General features: G+C 36.3%; 1 protein-coding gene across 1 annotated transcript; it reads left to right on the top strand.

Moving 5' to 3' along the window:
- Window positions 1-25: 25 nt before the first annotated feature.
- On the top strand, window positions 26-16396 carry LOC123564418 (NADH dehydrogenase [ubiquinone] 1 beta subcomplex subunit 10-like). The gene is made up of 4 exons (XM_045357986.2): window positions 26-191; window positions 11093-11234; window positions 13859-13998; window positions 15811-16396. The coding sequence occupies exons 1-4, from the start codon at window positions 95-97 to the stop codon at window positions 15927-15929; spliced, it is 498 nt and encodes a 165-aa protein (XP_045213921.1). The 5' UTR covers window positions 26-94; the 3' UTR covers window positions 15930-16396.
- The last annotated feature ends 356 nt before the right edge of the window (window positions 16397-16752 follow it).

The following is a 16752-nucleotide window of genomic DNA, read 5'->3' on the forward strand; positions in this document are numbered from 1 at the left end:
CGCCAAAAAGTTATTGTCGCAATGTAATCAAAAGACCCACTGGCGTCAAGTTGACCGACCTTGGTGATCGTAGTGTAAATGTAAAGATTAAGCCATGTCATCCGCTGAAGAACCCTCAAAGCGGCTTGCAAGATATGCACCAGAAAGCTTCTGGCCATCAAGTTTAACGAAACCTATTCAATATGTCAGAGGTTTGTTGTTGTTCGCAATTTAGCATAAGGAAAATATCTTCCGTCAGATTCGTACCTTAGTAAAGTCGTACTCACAGGTCAGCACGCTTCCCCCTCTCAATCCGCCCCTGCCAACCTTCAGCCAATATATTTTCACCGTTCAAAACAAACTGAGCACACATCTTGCTCATACAACAACTTCTATTACAATTTTGAGGGGACTCGGATTTCTTGGACAGATCACTTTGCTTTTCTGACGTTTGATTTGAATTTAGGCAGTGGCTACGATTACGGTACCGTAATCCTAGCCTCCGGTTCTAGGATTACGGATACTCCGTATTCCTAGACAACCCTATGAGGATAGGCTAGGATTACGGAAGTATGTAAGAGACATCAAAAATATGTTAGGACATGCATAAATGATGTTGTAAACTTCTTATTTCACTTTATTAAAGGAAGTGTCTAGCCGTCCGGTAACCGGACGCCTAGCCTGCGTTCTAGTCGTCCGGTTACCGGACGGCTAGCAAATCCTCAAGGGATTTTCTAGTCGTCCGGTAATTGATTTCCTAATGAATAAGACATGATTTTATATAGTTTTAATGTTACTTACTTAAGATATCGATACTTATCTGCAAACAAAATTTTGTGTAAATACGTACTATAAACATTTACAATAAATCATTCAGCCGATAAAATGGAAGTTTGCCGAACTCACAATAATGGCGAGATCGACGTGACGTCACTTATTAAAATCTGTTCATCTGGAGGCTTTTATGGGAACGGAATTTTTTAATTTTAACAACTTTTTCACTGGATTTTCAAAATTAAAATCGTTTTTAAGTACTTTCAAATTTTCAGTAAGCGTTCATAATTAGCCCATTTTATTTTGAAATAATTATAGTCAAAATTAATGAATGAATTGCTTTTTTAAGCTTTCCATTCTTCAAAATATATATATAGATTTGTGTTTTAATAATTAAAGTTTAGGCCGTTAGAAAAAACATAACTTTTTACAAAATAGCATACTATACGGACGTTCGGCGATCAATGTTTTATCATTTTTAAAATAGAATATCAACGGATTTGTAAACAAACACGATCTCTTGCGTTTAATCGACTGAAAAATCAGATAAGTATTGATATTTTAAGTAAATAACATTTAAAACTATAATATTATAAAATCATTACTTATTCATTAAGAAATCAATTACCGGACGACTAGAAAGTCCCCTGAGGATTTGCTAGCCGTCCGGTAACCGGACGACTAGAACGCAGGCTAGTCGTCCGGTTACCGGACGGCTAGACATTTCCTTTATTAAAATAGTGGTTTTTGATGCCTGCCTTAAATTGTTATCTATCCGCCATTTTGGGTTAGTATAATCTTAAACGCTATATTAATGGGGGCCCGCGGAAATATTATTGAAATACGAGGGTAAAAGTTAGGTTTAAAAAAATGTTCTATACTTTGATTTTTTTTTTATTTATAACCATATTGTATGTTATTAAAGACCATTTGTGTTGATTTGATGACAAAAATTGCAGGTATATATGAAACATAGATAATTCTATAATATTTCCACGTGCCACCATTAAGATTATACTAACCCCAAACAGCGGATTGATAGCACGAAATAATAGTGAAATAAGTAATTTTACAAGGTCATTTATGCATGTCCTAACATATATTTGATGCCTCTTAAATACTTCCGTAATCCTAGCCTATCCTCATAGGGTTGTCTAGGAATACGGAACTTCCGTAATCCTAGAACCAGAGGCTAGGATTACGGTACCGTAATCGTAGCCACTGCCTTGAATTAAATTTCTCTTTAACTTTACCAAAAGATGTTTGAATGTCCGGAGTACCGTTGGCGTGTTTAAGTTTTATTTTCTTATTATAATATTTGGAATCATGCGACATTTTTTCGATAATTTAGGTAAGTTTCTAACAATTTTTTTTCCGACTCATTTGACGCATAAAAAAGCGTTTAGCGACCGTGATGAAAGTCATACTAAATGCCCTACTATGCCGTGACCCGTTTCATGTAAACAAGGCGCTTCGAGTTGGCAACAAAATTCTGCGAATAAACCATAATTAGAGTCGGAATTTTTATGATTATTTGCATCGTTTTAGTTCAACTTTCACAAGAAATCAATCTTATTGGGAAAAATCATCTCGTTTTTGGGAATTTTGACCATTTTTGTCAATTGGGAAGACGCCGAATTTCGGAGTCAAATCGGCGCAAAAAAAATCACTGAACGGAGAAAAATTGTAAAGATTAACCATAACAACCAGTCACTTAACTAAATTCGTTATTTTCTGGGATCAGTGTGAAATAAAAAGAAAGGCACACAAATTTTCAAAAATAGTTTTCCTAAAAGTCGACTAATGAGAGAAAAAATGTAAAGCACATTTCATGTTAAGTGTCAAAATAGGGCATTCGCTGTAATATGTATTCATAATTTTAACATGTCCAGAACATTGCGGAATGATACTAATTTCACTTGGGTAATGATTACATTTTACTCTGACTTTATCTTAGACTCATTGTGTAAAATCTCAAACTTTAAACTAAAATATTTTCTAGGTATTAAATCCATGTAATATTTCAATGAAACTTCAAAATTTTGTTGTTTGTAGCATCATCTGGCCCAGGAGCATGTGCAGAGAAAAATCTTAATTTGATTTCTAAAGTTGTGTATATATTTATTTCTAAAGTAACTATATGTTCATTGTAAATGTACTTCGTTATACCCAAGTGGAAACTGGCAGGAACTTTAAAATGCAGCTCTCTGATTGGTCAGTTAGGACCCCTGATGTATGGTGATGTCATGATAAAGTTATGAATACCTGGTAATTGGTATCAGTGCTCCAGCTAGCTATTTACAGCAGGGCGCATCGCCCGTTCCGAAATTCGTTCCGCCCTGTTGCCCCGCCAGGCACCCTGCCTGTTTTTACAACCATTCATTTCTTTTTTAAGCCAAACTTCCCTTTTTTGCCTCAGTGATTATAATACACTGCTTTATTGCCCCCTTTTTATCGAGTGATACACGCCGGGGGGGCATTGACATAATTAGCAAACAACTAAACAATTACCCGCTGTAATCGTGCCCGAGGCAGACCATGATATTTTAGACTGCTCCACTAGCAATTAAACTAGCATTAAAATCACTGAACCTTAGTGTTAAAGGCGTACGCTAGAATTCCCTGTATATGAGATGGGCGAAAATTTTCCCAGTAACAGAATTTCTTCAAACTTTGGATATTGAAGGACAATTATCTAAGAAACAAAAAAAATGCAATAAAAATCATAGGTCACCGGATTCGAAAAAGAGTTATCTGCCCTTGAAAACGTTATTTTTGGGGGAAATGCCGTTTTCAAGGGCAGATAACTCTTTTTCGAATCCGGTGACCTATGATTTTTATTGCATTTTTTTTGTTTCTTAGATGATTGTCCTTCAATATCCAAAGTTTGAAGAAATTCTGTTATTGGGAAAATTTTCGCACCAAATTCTAGCATACGTCCTTAAAACAGTTTGCAAACCAGTCTGAAATCATTATCATTTCGCGCCACCTGTCAAAGTGTACTTTCGTTTTCGGTAATATAGTCGTAAATACCCCTTTATACATATCTAAACCTTAAGTCCAGACAACAGACATTTAAATCTAATTAATAAAAGTTGATCACAATCAAATTTAAATAGGAAAATATTTTGATTTTATCTTTTTACAAGTTTTTGAAATCGAAAGTAGGTTGTCGTCTGTTTTGTGAAATTGCCGATTTTTCATGAATATTTCTTTGAAATTAGTTTACTAAGATGTAATGACAGGGTACACTTTAATGGCAGATACTGTAAAATGCTGTTAAACAGTCTCTGCATCATAATAATTTTTCAAAAATATTGTTTAAACTGGACATTCGACGACTATTAGAAAAAAGTGTAACAATATCCGGATATAAAAGTTTGGATACCCGGAATATGTCTATTACAAGTGCTAAACTTGCTTTTAGACTGTTGTACGTTAAAAACTTTGCCTGATTTCATTTATTTAAGTGGAAATTTAAACTTTATTTTCTGTATATAATATGTTGCAGTATAAATTTATAAATATCAAGTAGCCTACATGGAGAAGATGTGTACTGAAATTGTAACAAAATAGGCCTAAACACATAGATATTGTTATTCAGTATGCAATTACAAAGAAATGTTACACGTTGAAAATCAATGCCAAGTAAAATACAAACAGCAGAATTTTTAGTTAATAAATAGGTACATTAGAGATGACAGACATAGCCTATTAAAAGACCATACCTAAAGTGTGCCAAAAAACATGTCTAAATTATGCCATTCCATGCCTAAAGTATGTTAAAATGAACTGTATGCATGGACCAGTTATATTTTTCCCCGGGGGAGCACGGTCCCAGACCGACCACCACCCCAGAAGTGCCCTTTTCAATGCCAGCACCCTGCCCTTTTTTAATCCTAGCTGGAGCACTGGGTATACAAGGTATACTATCAAGTATCGATGCTCAGAAAAACACAAGACAACTTACATTGAGCGTTTCAACACAAATTGCCTGTCAAAGGAATACGATCTTCAGGAATAGATGCGAACTTGATGTTGCGCACTAAAATTTACCAACAGAGACGGGCCACAGACGATATCATCAGTGGTTATGATAAAAATAACTACCGTTGGTTGCCTGGTTCAGAAATCTGTTTTTTTGTCAGGGCCACAGTTTCGCTCCCTGCTAGTGCTACGGGCAATGTTTTTTTTTGTCTTTTTAGCCCATCATCATCAGATGGTGGGCTATTCAAATCACACTGCGTCCGTGGTCCATCGTCCGTCATTCCGTCCATCCGTCCATCCTTCCGTTAATAATTTCTCGTTATCGCATCTCCTCAGAAACTACCAGGGGGATTTTGACCAAACTTTGTCAGAATGATATATTGGTACCCTAGTTGTGTCCCCCTGAAAATCAGACTGGTTCAACAATTTTTTAGTAAGTTATGGCCCTTTGTTTATTTCTATACTTTACATAGATTTATATAGGGAAAAACTTTGAAAATCTTCTTGCCCAAAACCACAGAGCCTAGGGCTTTGATATTTGGTATGAAGCATCATCTAGTGGTCCTCCACCAAGATGATTCAAATTATTTCCCTGGAGTCTAATATGGCCCCGCCCACACCCTATAACGTGATAGCGCGACACCACCAGATAACATGACACCAGATCGGATAACGCGACACTCTGCGGAGTTTGTTGTCGAATAGAAGTAAGTATTTTCAATTTTTTCTTTACACAATGTGAATCAATGAAAAGCAGACTCTTACCAGATTTCGAGGATAGAAAGAGGCATCTAAAGGAATGTTTTCTGAATTGAAAAGACCACCAAATAATCATACAGATGGCTAATCCACGGCCAGATTTTCATTGTTTTGGATATTGAACCGAGGATTTTTTCTCATTTCTGAAGCAACAAGCTTGGCATTACCCTCATTAGAAAGCCAAACATTCTCTCTCTTTGTCTGCCAAATATCCCGGCGAAATCTCCATTACTTTCGAAAATACGAGGTGTTAAAGTCGGATGGGTAGACCAAAAATGTTCTGTCTGACACCACATAATTCCCAGGGAAGGTTCTTACTGACACCAACTTTTGAAGATTAGATGTTCTGTCTGACACCAGCATTTGATCATACTTTTTTTTGCCTTTATTTCGCTCGGTTTGCAGTATTTTATCGAATTTACGCATGTTTTCGGGTATAACGGGTCGTTAATTCATTTTTTCTAATAAGGGTTTAGGTTATAGTGTAGAAATTCACCGTAATTCGGTCGAAAATGTGCCTTCGTGGTGTTGTTGAAAGTAGTATACATAAAAAATACTTACTTTTTTATTTTTGGCACTTTTACGTGTAAAATGGGGGCTTATTTCATTCGCAGAATGTATTTTCAGTGAAATAGACGCGTTTCAGGTTAAATATCGCGTGTATATGGCAAATGATGAGAGAAAACGAAAGATGGGTCGTTTACTGCGCGACGCCGTCAACAACGCGATTCGAGAAAGGGTCAGTGGCTTCAATCTGGCGGCGTTCCACCACAAATCTGTCTTCACCACCTTTTCTTTTCATAGTTTGACGGCTGATTATTTGTAGTTTACTATATATATATGGGTTTCTATGGGTTGAAGTTCTAGAAAGTATAGTACATGGATCTAAACTATGGCGAATTTACACTAGAACCCTGGTATAAAACCTTTACAGTTCAAGACGACATTCAGCACGATTTTAGGTGTCATGACAATAAACGTGTAGAGACAGTAAAATCCCGAATGATTTAACGGTTGTGCACCTCGGAGTGGGGTAGGAGGAGTCATATTTTGATAGGATTGTCAGAGTCAATATTCAACAAGCTCTTAAAGACCTATTCATATATTGTTGACCTATTCATATTCTGTCAATGTTTTTAGTATCTAGATATATATGATATATGAGCACTATGAGAAAACCAACATAGTGGCTTTGCGACCAGCATGGATCCAGACCAGCCTGCGCATCCGCGCAGTCTTGTCAGGATCCATGCTGTTCGCTAACAGTTTCTCTAATTGCAATAGGCTTTGAAAGCGAACAACATGGACCCTGACAAGACTGCGCGGATGCGCATGCTGGTCTGGATCCATGCTGGTCGCAACGCCACTTATATTGTTTGTTTTGTCATGGCGCGGCTCATATAGAAGTAGAACATATATTTTGAGGGGGTCTCAGGCGTCATTTTGATTCATTGTGCTGTAGGTGGAATCCAGACATTTGAATTGAAAAGACGGCTGGCAGATAGGTTGCTATTTACAGTAAAGGAGACCCATCATTAAAAAAATCTTATAGTCCAAAGGTCGTTGTACAGAAAATTTAAAGACATTCTGTCCTCCAGAACTTACTCTTTGGTACGCTTTCAAAAAATCGAAAATGAATGTACTATCGTATTGCATACATGCCTTGATACATTAAAACAACTTATTGAATTGAAGCTGGCAATATTCATATAGACACCTTAGTTAAAATGTTAAGTTATTGCCAATTTTCAATATTACAAATCATCTGCAGGCCTGTCGGAAGTATTGTAAAGTTGCGGGTGCTAATTATATAGCGGTAGATAGTTATAGCGGCTAATTCAACCGTTTTCGTATAATTTCTGTATATATCTATATATTCCACACATTAATAGCAATTAATATTTCAGGTTAATGGAAGAATAATGGACAACAGACGGAAGTACCTGTAGGTGTTATTACTGTGATGAAAGCTTTGATGTATTCAAACTTAAAATAGATCATTTAGTGCAATCACCCTTCATACTGTATCTGATATCAAGAAATTGAACTGAATCCTGAAAATGGTTGAAATTAAAAGGTTTTATACCAGTATAAATTGAAACCACTGACAATTTCTCGAATCGCGTTGTTGACGGTGTCGCGCAGTAAACGACCCATCTTTCGTTTTCTCTCATTAATTGCCATATACACGCGATATTTAACCTGAAACGCGTCTTATTTTACTGAAAATACATTCTGCGAATGAAATAAGCCCCCATTTTACACGTAAAAGTGCCAAAAATAAAAAAAAAGTAAGTATTTTTTATGTATACTACTTTCAACAACACCACGAAGGCACATTTTCGACCGAATTACGGTGAATTTCTACACTATAACCTAAACCCTTATTAGAAAAATGAATTTAACGACCCGTTATACCCGAAAACATGCGTAAATTCGATAAAATACTGCAAACCGAGCGAAATAAAGGCAAAAAAAAGTATGATCAAATGCTGGTGTCAGACAGAACATCTAATCTTCAAAAGTTGGTGTCAGTAAGAACCTTCCCTGGGAATTATGTGGTGTCAGACAGAACATTTTTGGTCTACCCATCCGACTTTAACACCTCGTATTTTCGAAAGTAATGGAGATTTCGCCGGGATATTTGGCAGACAAAGAGAGAGAATGTTTGGCTTTCTATTGAGGGTAATGCCAAGCTTGTTGCTTCAGAAATGAGAAAAAATCCTCGGTTCAATATCCAAAACAATGAAAATCTGGCCGTGGATTAGCCATCTGTATGATTATTTGGTGGTCTTTTCAATTCAGAAAACATTCCTTTAGATGCCTCTTTCTATCCTCGAAATCTGGTAAGAGTCTGCTTTTCATTGATTCACATTGTGTAAAGAAAAAATTGAAAATATTTACTTCTAATCGACAACAAACTCCGCAGAGTGTCGCGTTATCCGATCTGGTGTCATGTTATCTGGTGGTGTCGCGCTATCACGTTATAGGGTGTGCCGCCCCAGGGATCACATGGTTTATATAGACTTATACATGTGTAGGGAAAAACTTTGAAAAACCTCTTGTCCAAAACCACAGGGCCCAGGGCCTTGATATTTTGTATGTGACATCATCTAGTGGTCTTCTACTAAGATTGTTCAAATTATCCCCCTAGGGTCAAATATGGCACCGCCCCGGGGGTCACATGGTTACCATAGACTTATATAGGGAAAAACTTTGAAAATCTTCTTGTTCAAACCACAAAAGCCTAGGGCTTTGATATTTGTAATGTAGCATCGTTTAGTGGTTCTCTACCAAGTTTGTTAAAATTATCCCCCTAGGGTCAGATATGGCCCTGGGGGTCACATGGTTCATATAGACTTATATAGGGAAAAGCTTTTAAAAACTTCTTGTCAGTAACCTACAACTTTCAAATTTGGACCACATGTATATATAGTTTTGAGAGGCAAGATGAACCTTGATATGAGTTGACCTTGATTTTGACCTAGTGACCTACTTTCACATTTCTGTAGCTACAACCTTCAAATTTGGACCACATGCATAGTTTAGTGCACTGAAATAAACTTTGACCTTGACATTGACCTAGTGACCTACTTTCACATTTTTGAAGGTACAGGCTTCAAATTTGGACCACATGCATGGTTTCGTGTACAGAAATGAAATTTGACCTTGACTTTGACCTAGTTAACCTTCTTTCACATTTTCAAGGTACAGCCTTCAAATTTGGACCACATGCATGTTTTTGTACAGAAAAAACTTTGACCTTTAATTGACCTAGTGACCTACTTTACATTTTTGAAGGTACAGCTTAATTCATTAATTTTGTACAATCACCTTAAGATGACTAGTGACCTACTTTCACTTTCTGTAGCACAGGCTTCAAATTTAGACCACATGAATAGGATTGTGTACTGAAACAAACTTTGACCTTGACATTGACCTGTGACCTACTTTCACATTTTTGAAGGTACAGGCTTCAAATTTGGAACACATGCATAGATTTGTGTTCTGAAGTGAAGTTTGACCTTGATTTTGACGTAGTGACCTGCTTTCACATTTCTCAAGCTACAGCCTTCAAATTTGGACCACTTGCATAGTTTTGTGTACTGAAATAAACTTTGACCTTAAGATTGACCTAGTGACCTACTTTCAAATTTCTCAAACTACAGTCTTCAAACTTGATGCACATGCATAGTTTTGTGTACAAAGAACTTTGTCCTTGAAATTGATCTGGTGACCTACTTTCACATTTCTCAAGCTACAGCTTTCGAATTTAGACCACATACACAGTGTTGTGTACGGAAATGAAATTTGACCTTGAGCTAGTCAATAAGTCTTGAAATTTGGAACACACAAAAATGGCACATTGGTGGGCACCAAGATCACTCTGTGATCTCTTGTTTTTAAGTGTAATATTTTCATTTTCTTTTTAACGATATAATCTCAAGAGAAAAAAAATCGTAAAAAAAAATAGATTGTCCGTAGTGGAGAGCTAACTCGTGGCCCTGACAAAAACCTACAGTATTATGTACAAGCGCCTTAGACCTCTTGGCCATCATGGCCAATGACGTCGAAAACGAGTATTTTTATTATAACCACTGATGATATCATCTGTGTCCCAGCTCTGTTGATAAATTTGACTGCGCAAAACCTACCAAGCTTGGATTGATTCTCATATTTCTTGGACAAACAATTTGTATTGAAATGCTCAGAGTAAGTTATCTTTACTTTTTATGGCATTGATAGTAAATGGTAATTTTTAAAACATGCTGAATTTGAAACGAAACATATTCAATGTTTTTAATATATGTGCTCAGTGTGTTTTAAAAGTGGAGAGGGGAGGGGTGCTTGACCTCCAAGTGTCTGGTATCTTGGCATCATGTGTTCCTGACAATCTAACAAAAACAGGCATAGTTTAAAAATAAGTAAGATAAACTCATCTTTCCAATCACCATTTCCTCAAATTTTTTATCCCTTTCTGATCATCCTGATTTAAAAAGGTCCATTTAAAAAATGTAACCCCAGGTTACCAATTATCGACAAGTTCCAATTTTCGACAAAATATTACATTTTTCTTTATTAATGCTATATACTTGTAAACTGAAAGTTATTACCATGTTTGTAGTAAAACAGTTAGGGCACCTGTCCAAAATCACGCAAAGTCAAACACATAGCCTCGTTTCCAAATTCAGTAGTGCAGATGAACAATCTCCAAAAGGAATCAGGAGATTTTGACATGTTCAACAAACATGGAGAGCTATCCTACTCACCCCGGCGTTGGCGCTTTTCCGCGTCCCCACCTTGTTTTCTCTTTTTTCTCCTTATCTCTGTAATTACTTGATGGATTTGCTTTAATCTTAAAATAGTTATTCCTCATCATCACCCACATCATCTGGCACAAGTGCCATAACTCTCACACCAATATTTCATGAATTATTCCCTCTTTTTACTTAGAATTTCAGGTTAAAGTTTATCGTGGAAGTGTAACAATGTATGTTATGAAATATGCTCATTAACCATGTGCATGTAACTTCAATAATGGGAGCAATTGTAAATTAGCAAAATTTTAATGTCTGTCTCTTTTCTTTTTCAGAAAAGTTTGTATTGCCATTTAGACAAAAAGAGCGTCCAGTTTATTATCACAGGCGATTTGAGAGGGTACCAACCATAGATCAGTGTGATATTGATGATCCTCTATGTAGATATGAGGCAAATGTTCAGTTTTTGAGAGACAAGTAAGTCTTGTAGCAAAGATATGATAAGTTATAATAAGTTGCTGGGCTTTCAGGTGGAGTGTCTGTCTCGGTGCAAGTAATATTTTACACTGACTTTCAAAAATCAGTTATTCCTTAATGCAAAAAGATTAACAAAGTAGTATTAAAAAGGAATTCTACTTTATTCAACAAATAATCTTTTGTCATAATCTTGCAGACATATTTAACAAAGTGTGTATCATACAAATTCAGTGTTTTCTATTGGAATTTATTGTTAGTATTTACTAAAAAGTGCAAAAATACAGTTTTTGCATACTAAAAGTAAACTTGTGAGCTTCAAATATCTCTTGCAGAAATCGACAATTTGATATCCTGCATGGAATTATGTCTTTAAAGGGAAGGAAAAATGGTACAGCACTGAGTATAGGCATGTAATGGAGACTGCTGCATTTCATTAACTCTAGAGGACTAGTTAACGATGATCAGATATCATTAACCTTTACCCTGTTATATTTCTGAGATGGGACTGGTCTATCTTTCAATTTGGGCAGTACCATTTATAAGCTCACCTGAGCAATGCTCAGGTGAGTTTTTCTGATCACTCGATGTCCGGCGTCTGTCGTCTGTCTGTCGTTTGTCAACATTTAGCTTGTGTATGCGATAGAGGCTGTATTTTTCAACTGATCTTCATGAAATTTGGTCAGAATGATTACCTTGATGAAATCTAGGCCGATTTTGAAAATGGGTCATCTGGGATCAAAATCTAGGTCACTAGGTCAAATCAAAGAAAAACCTTGTGTATGCAATAGAGGCTGTATTTTTCAGTTAATCTTCATGAATTTTGGTCAGAATGATTACCTTCATGAAATCTAGGCCGAGTTTGAAAATGGGTCATTTGGGGTCAAAAACTAGGTCACTAGGTCAAATCAAAGAAAAACCTTGTGTATGTGATAGAGGCTGTATTTTTCAATTAATCTTCATGAATTTTGGTCAGAATGATAACCTTGATGTAATCTAGGCCGAGTTCGAAAATGGGTCATCTGGGTTCAAAAACTAGTCAAATCAAAGAAAAACCTTGTGTATGCAATAGAGGCTGTATTTTTCAGTTAATCTTCATGAATTTTGGTCAGAATGATGACCTTGATGAAATCTAGGCCGGTTTCGAAAAGGGGTCATCTGGGGTCAAAAACTAGCTCACTAGGTCAAATCAAAGAAAAACCTTGTGTATGCGATAGAGGCTGTATATTTCAATTAATCTTTATGAATTTTGGTCAGAATAATTGCCTTTATGAAATCTAGGTCAAGTTCGAATATGGGTCATCTGGGGTCAAAAAGTAGGTCATTAGATCAAATCAAAGGAAAAGCTTGTATATGCAATAGAGGCTGTATTTTTCAATTGATCTTCCTGAAATTAAGTCAAAATGATAACCTAAATAAAATCTAGGCCGAATTTGAAAATGGGTTATCTGGGGTCAAAAAGTAGGTCACTAGGTCAAATCAAAGAAAAACCTTGTGTATGCGATAGAGTCTGTATTTTTCAATTGATCTTCATGAAATTTGGCCAGAATGATAGCCTTGATGAAATCTAGGTCAAGTTTGAATATGGGGTCAAAAACTAGGTCACTAGGTCAATTCAAAGACAATACTTATTTACACTCAAGATTTTTTGCTCCAATTTTAATGATAATTGGTCATAGTATTTTTTTCCATGAAATCACTAGGTCAAACATGTTTACACTGTTATGGTGTGTTTCTCAGGTGAGCGACCTAGGACCATCTTGGCCCTCTTGTTATTCATAGGGGTGTTCACTAAAAATTTACTAACTGAATAGCAAAAAGTGAAGACCACATCCGTGCAGGTTGATCTTGGTCTAACTGGTCGCAAGGGCAGAATCACTTGCTGTCAGAAGGCTATAGGTCAACTATGGATTCATTACTCAAAACTGAGGATGTTATCACTCCTTCACGAGTAGGTAACACAAATTTTGCAGTCATTCAAGAAGAGTTCAGTAAATACGTGGATGGAAAAACTGACTTAATGATGTTGATGATTAGATAAATCTTTGCCGAAAGTCCGACAATTCTAGTTTCACCAGTGTTAAAATCTGTTTACATAAAACTCACAACTTTTTATATATGCCTTTTCCCCTGCAAAACCATAGCAAAAAAAATCTCCAAGCCATCCGTTTCCTGAAACCTTTGATCCAACCAACAAAACACAGATGCGCACCAAAATAAAAATAAAAAATAAAACAGAGAATGAAGTGTGACCTGCTAATTGTATTTGAAAAAGAAACTGGTATATATTTCTATGATTTATCTTAAACCTAAACAGTCAGGACAATCTAACAGCTCACTAGTCTTTATTTACAGCCAGTTTGATTTCTTGCAGGCATAGTTCAAATTGTGTTTGCAACCTGGCACTGTACAAGCTTAGTATTCTGAAACTGCTTCACATTACAGTGTCTTAGGACCAGTGGCTTCTCACAAAAATGCTTCTTACTTTAGCTTCCATTCATTGTCTGCAAATATGACAAGATATTGGGATGTTATGAAATTGAAGAAATTAAATAAATATTAAGTGTAACAGTATAGAAATAATCTGATACTGTGCTGTAAATGAATTGAAACTTGTATATTTTCAGGAAAGTTGACTCAGCCATTTTAAAGATTTTACGTCGCCGGCTTACAGAGTGCAACGCATACTGGGGAGCTGATGCACTTCATAAATGTGAGAAAGAAACGGAAACTTTAAAAGAAAACATGCAAAATTGGTATATACGATGTAAGTGTGATTTATCGTATGATATACTGTTGGATTCTCCTTTTACCATAACAACGTTTTTCCTTTATCACTTCCTTTAAATCTGAAATTATGAAATTGATATTATACATGATTCTAAAGAACAACAGTGACGGATAATAGAACTTTTTAAACTTTCAAAATAACATGATTAGTATTGAATTTATCAGCAAAAGAAAAACTGTTCCCTACATTTTAGACACAAATTTTAAGATTGGGAAATGTTGTTTGGCGGGCAGGCAATAACTGTTCAATAACTTGAGTTAGGAGTGACCAATTGCAATGAAACAAGGTACATGTGTGTGGATAGCTTGCATAGAGTTTGAGATTGCTTATGAGGTCACTAGGGTCAAGGTTGAACTCTCTATTGCTAAAAGTAGAAAAAAGAGGTTTCCGCCCAGTGACTGTAGTTTGCATAGATATATCTATAGCATTGAAATTAATCTTGGCCTATAGGTAGTTTTTGATATGGGATCAGTGGGGTTCAGGTTCAAGGTTAGCATAACTTAATTAATGTGCATACTTAGAAAATGCTTCCATAGCACAGTGATCTAGGCATTGGACTAAGCCATTAAAGTACCTTTTGTGCTGCAGAACAGATTGGCTGCAGTTCAACATCCTGGGCTTGCTCCAATTGTCTGTACTTTTTCCACCCAATTTTAATATAGTACCAGTAATTTAACTGTTTGTATCTGTCACTCTAATTTACTTGATCTACTCTTACTGCCTTTGAAACTTTTGACACCTGCAGCTTATTGTGGTTTCACACTCTGTAGCCTGTTTCAGCTCTGAAACTTGGGTGAGCAATCTAGGGCCATTATGACCCTCTTTTAATTCCATCATATTAAAATCACACTGTCCGTCTGGGAGTCCGTGCATGCGTGCATCTGTGTAAATTCTTGTCTGGGCTGTAACTCTGCCATCCATAGGGATTTTGAAATAACTTGGCGTAAATGTTCACCATAATGAGACAATGTGTCATGCTCAAGACCCAGACCCCTAGCTCCAAGGTCAGGGTCACACTTAGAAGTCAAAGGTTAACAGGTGTCTGGTTCATTACCCTTCCATTCATCAAGGGATTTTGAAATTACTTGACGTAAATGTTTCCCATAATGAGACAACATGTCATGCGCAAGATCCAGACCCCTAGCTCTAAGGTCAAGGTCACACTTAGAGGTCAAAGGTTAACAGGGTCTGTTTTGTGTTCGGGCCATAACTCTGCCACCCATGAAGGGATTTTGAAGTAACTTGGCATAAATGTTTACTATAATGAGACAATGTGTCATGCGCAAGACCCAGATCCCTAGCTCCAAGGTCAAGGTCACACTTAGAAGTCAAAGGTTAACAGGTGTCCGGTTCATTGCCCTTCCATTCATCAAGGGATTTTGAAATTACTTGGCGTAAATGTTCCCCATAATGAGACAACATGTCTTGTGCAAGATCCAGACCCCTAGCTCTAAGGTCAAGGTCACAAATAGAGGTTAAAGGATAGCATGGTCAGTTTCTTGTCCGATCCGTAGCCATCGATGAAGGGATTTTAAAATTACTTGGCATAAATGTTCCCTCTAATGAGATGATATGTCATATGCAAGACTTAGACCCCAAGTTCAAAGGTCAAGGTCACGATTAGAAGTAAAAAGTTAACATGGTCTTTTTCTTGTCTGGTCCATAACTCTGCCATTTAAGGAGGGATTTGAAAATAATTTGTTGTGCCATGCTTCCAGTGCCTTCTTTCCTGGAACAACCCTGTATGACTTAAAATCTGATGTTCAGTTTTATATATTTTGATTTCAGATGGAGAGATAGGATACAACATGGACGTACTAGAATACTACATGAAACAGAAACATCGAATGATCTGGTTGCGAAGAAGGAAAGAAAATGGAGAAACTGATGCTGATTACAGGGATTAATGTATACAATATATAGGATACACAACACACCCTTTTTGTTTGAAAAAATATTGACTTGTATAGGATGAAGCATGTTGAATTAAAACAAAACTCTTCAAAGTTACTATAGTGCTGTATTAAAGTGATGCCCTTCTGAAAACAAACAAAAATAAAGGTTTATTGTTAACTTGTTGAAGTATATAAGTAGCTTATGGTATGTAGATAATTAACCAAATTTAATGAAAATGGCGAAGGTTATCTTTTGAATTTTACTGGAGAAATATAGAAAATGTTGTTCCTCACAATTTTCTTTTACGGTTTATAGAGACTTTCTTAGTTGTCCAGATTCTTAGGAACAGTTCTGCAGTTGTCTTGAATATGTAATAGTGCTTTGATTTTTGTTGCATTTTGATTTACTGGTATGTCATTGTTTGTAAAGGAGGTGCTAAACAAGCTTCTTTACAGAGAAATACAGACATAAAAACATCCACTAGACTTGTTATTGACCCTTTTCTCCCTAGTAGAAATTCTCCTTAAAAGCTTGCATTTTATATAAACTTTGTAGAAGGGACTTACGTCAGACCTTATTGCCTATATTATTTCATAGGTCATAGTAATTTTCCCCTTAACTTCAAAATGTTTCAGGACGTATGCTCAGGGCATGAATGATAGAACTTGTCCTCCCAAGCAATTGACAAACTCTCAATAAATGTTTAAGTATGGATTCATTTTGTTCTAAAATGAAGTCTTTCATTGGTTAATTTCTGTATCATGCTTTAAAGGCTGCAGTGTAAGACAGGTTTTCATACTCTAGCTTCTTTTCTACCCAGATGAATGTTGTTAG

The sequence above is a fragment of the Mercenaria mercenaria genome, chromosome 2 (assembly GCF_021730395.1).
Source record: "Mercenaria mercenaria strain notata chromosome 2, MADL_Memer_1, whole genome shotgun sequence".
Classification (NCBI taxonomy): domain Eukaryota; kingdom Metazoa; phylum Mollusca; class Bivalvia; order Venerida; family Veneridae; genus Mercenaria; species Mercenaria mercenaria.

What these genes read in the sequence shown, in the direction of transcription:
- LOC123564418 (XM_045357986.2), top strand. Translation starts at nt 95, where the DNA reads ATGTCATCCGCTGAAGAACCCTCAAAGCGGCTTGCAAGATATGCACCA. An exon ending in ACCTATTCAATATGTCAGAG is followed by an intron (nt 192 to 11,092) that starts GTTTGTTGTTGT and finishes TTTCTTTTTCAG; the next exon opens with AAAAGTTTGTATTGCCATTT. An exon ending in GCAAAATTGGTATATACGAT is followed by an intron (nt 13,999 to 15,810) that starts GTAAGTGTGATT and finishes TTTTGATTTCAG; the next exon opens with ATGGAGAGATAGGATACAAC.